Below are 557 nucleotides of genomic sequence, written 5' to 3' on the forward strand. Positions count from 1 at the left end.
AAGAGCAATGCTATCTATGTGTTGTCGACGATTGCTCGCGCTCCAGGACCGCAGTGGCGGCGTGACAGGGTCTGCTCTGCACCCCAACGTGTCTTCTCTCACTGTGCCAAGTATGGGCGATTTCGTTTCAAACTCGAGATTGGCGGCCAAGTTGCGTCGGCTCGCGGGAGATGGTTTAAAAATGGCACCACGATATTATTTGTGCCGTCGTCGTATCAGCTTTCATAATAAACAGCACTCGTTGTCCAAGAAACCTTGTTGCATTTGGATTGCAGCTGAACACCTGGCTGAACCCCAACGACTAAAAGTCGAGGCCGTCGACCAGCGACGCGAGGGCAGCATCGTACACCGGGGCACGCTTGCCTTCCACGCAGAGCTCAAACGACTTAACCTGCATCGGTTGGAGCGTCACGGTCGTCGGCGACGGTCCCTTGACCGCGTTGGCCGAGAGCGTGAGCTCTTTGACCACGACATGCTCTGCGCCAGGCACAAGCTGGCGCAGGTCCACGGACGCCGGCTTGCACCACTCCTACGAAACGGCCCAGCGTCAATGCAAA

General features: G+C 56.9%; 1 protein-coding gene across 1 annotated transcript in view; it reads right to left on the bottom strand.

The window, feature by feature from the left end:
* Positions 1-238: 238 nt before the first annotated feature.
* SDRG_15092 (hypothetical protein) overlaps positions 239-557 on the bottom strand; it is a 5160-nt gene continuing 4841 nt past the window's right edge. The window contains exon 12 of the mRNA XM_008621254.1: positions 239-529. Coding sequence (XP_008619476.1) covers positions 302-529 — 228 coding nt within the window. The 3' untranslated portion in view covers positions 239-301. The remainder of the gene's footprint in view (positions 530-557) is intronic.

The sequence above is a fragment of the Saprolegnia diclina genome, assembly GCF_000281045.1.
Source record: "Saprolegnia diclina VS20 unplaced genomic scaffold supercont1.84, whole genome shotgun sequence".
In the NCBI taxonomy this organism is placed as follows: Eukaryota; Oomycota; class Saprolegniomycetes; order Saprolegniales; family Saprolegniaceae; genus Saprolegnia; species Saprolegnia diclina.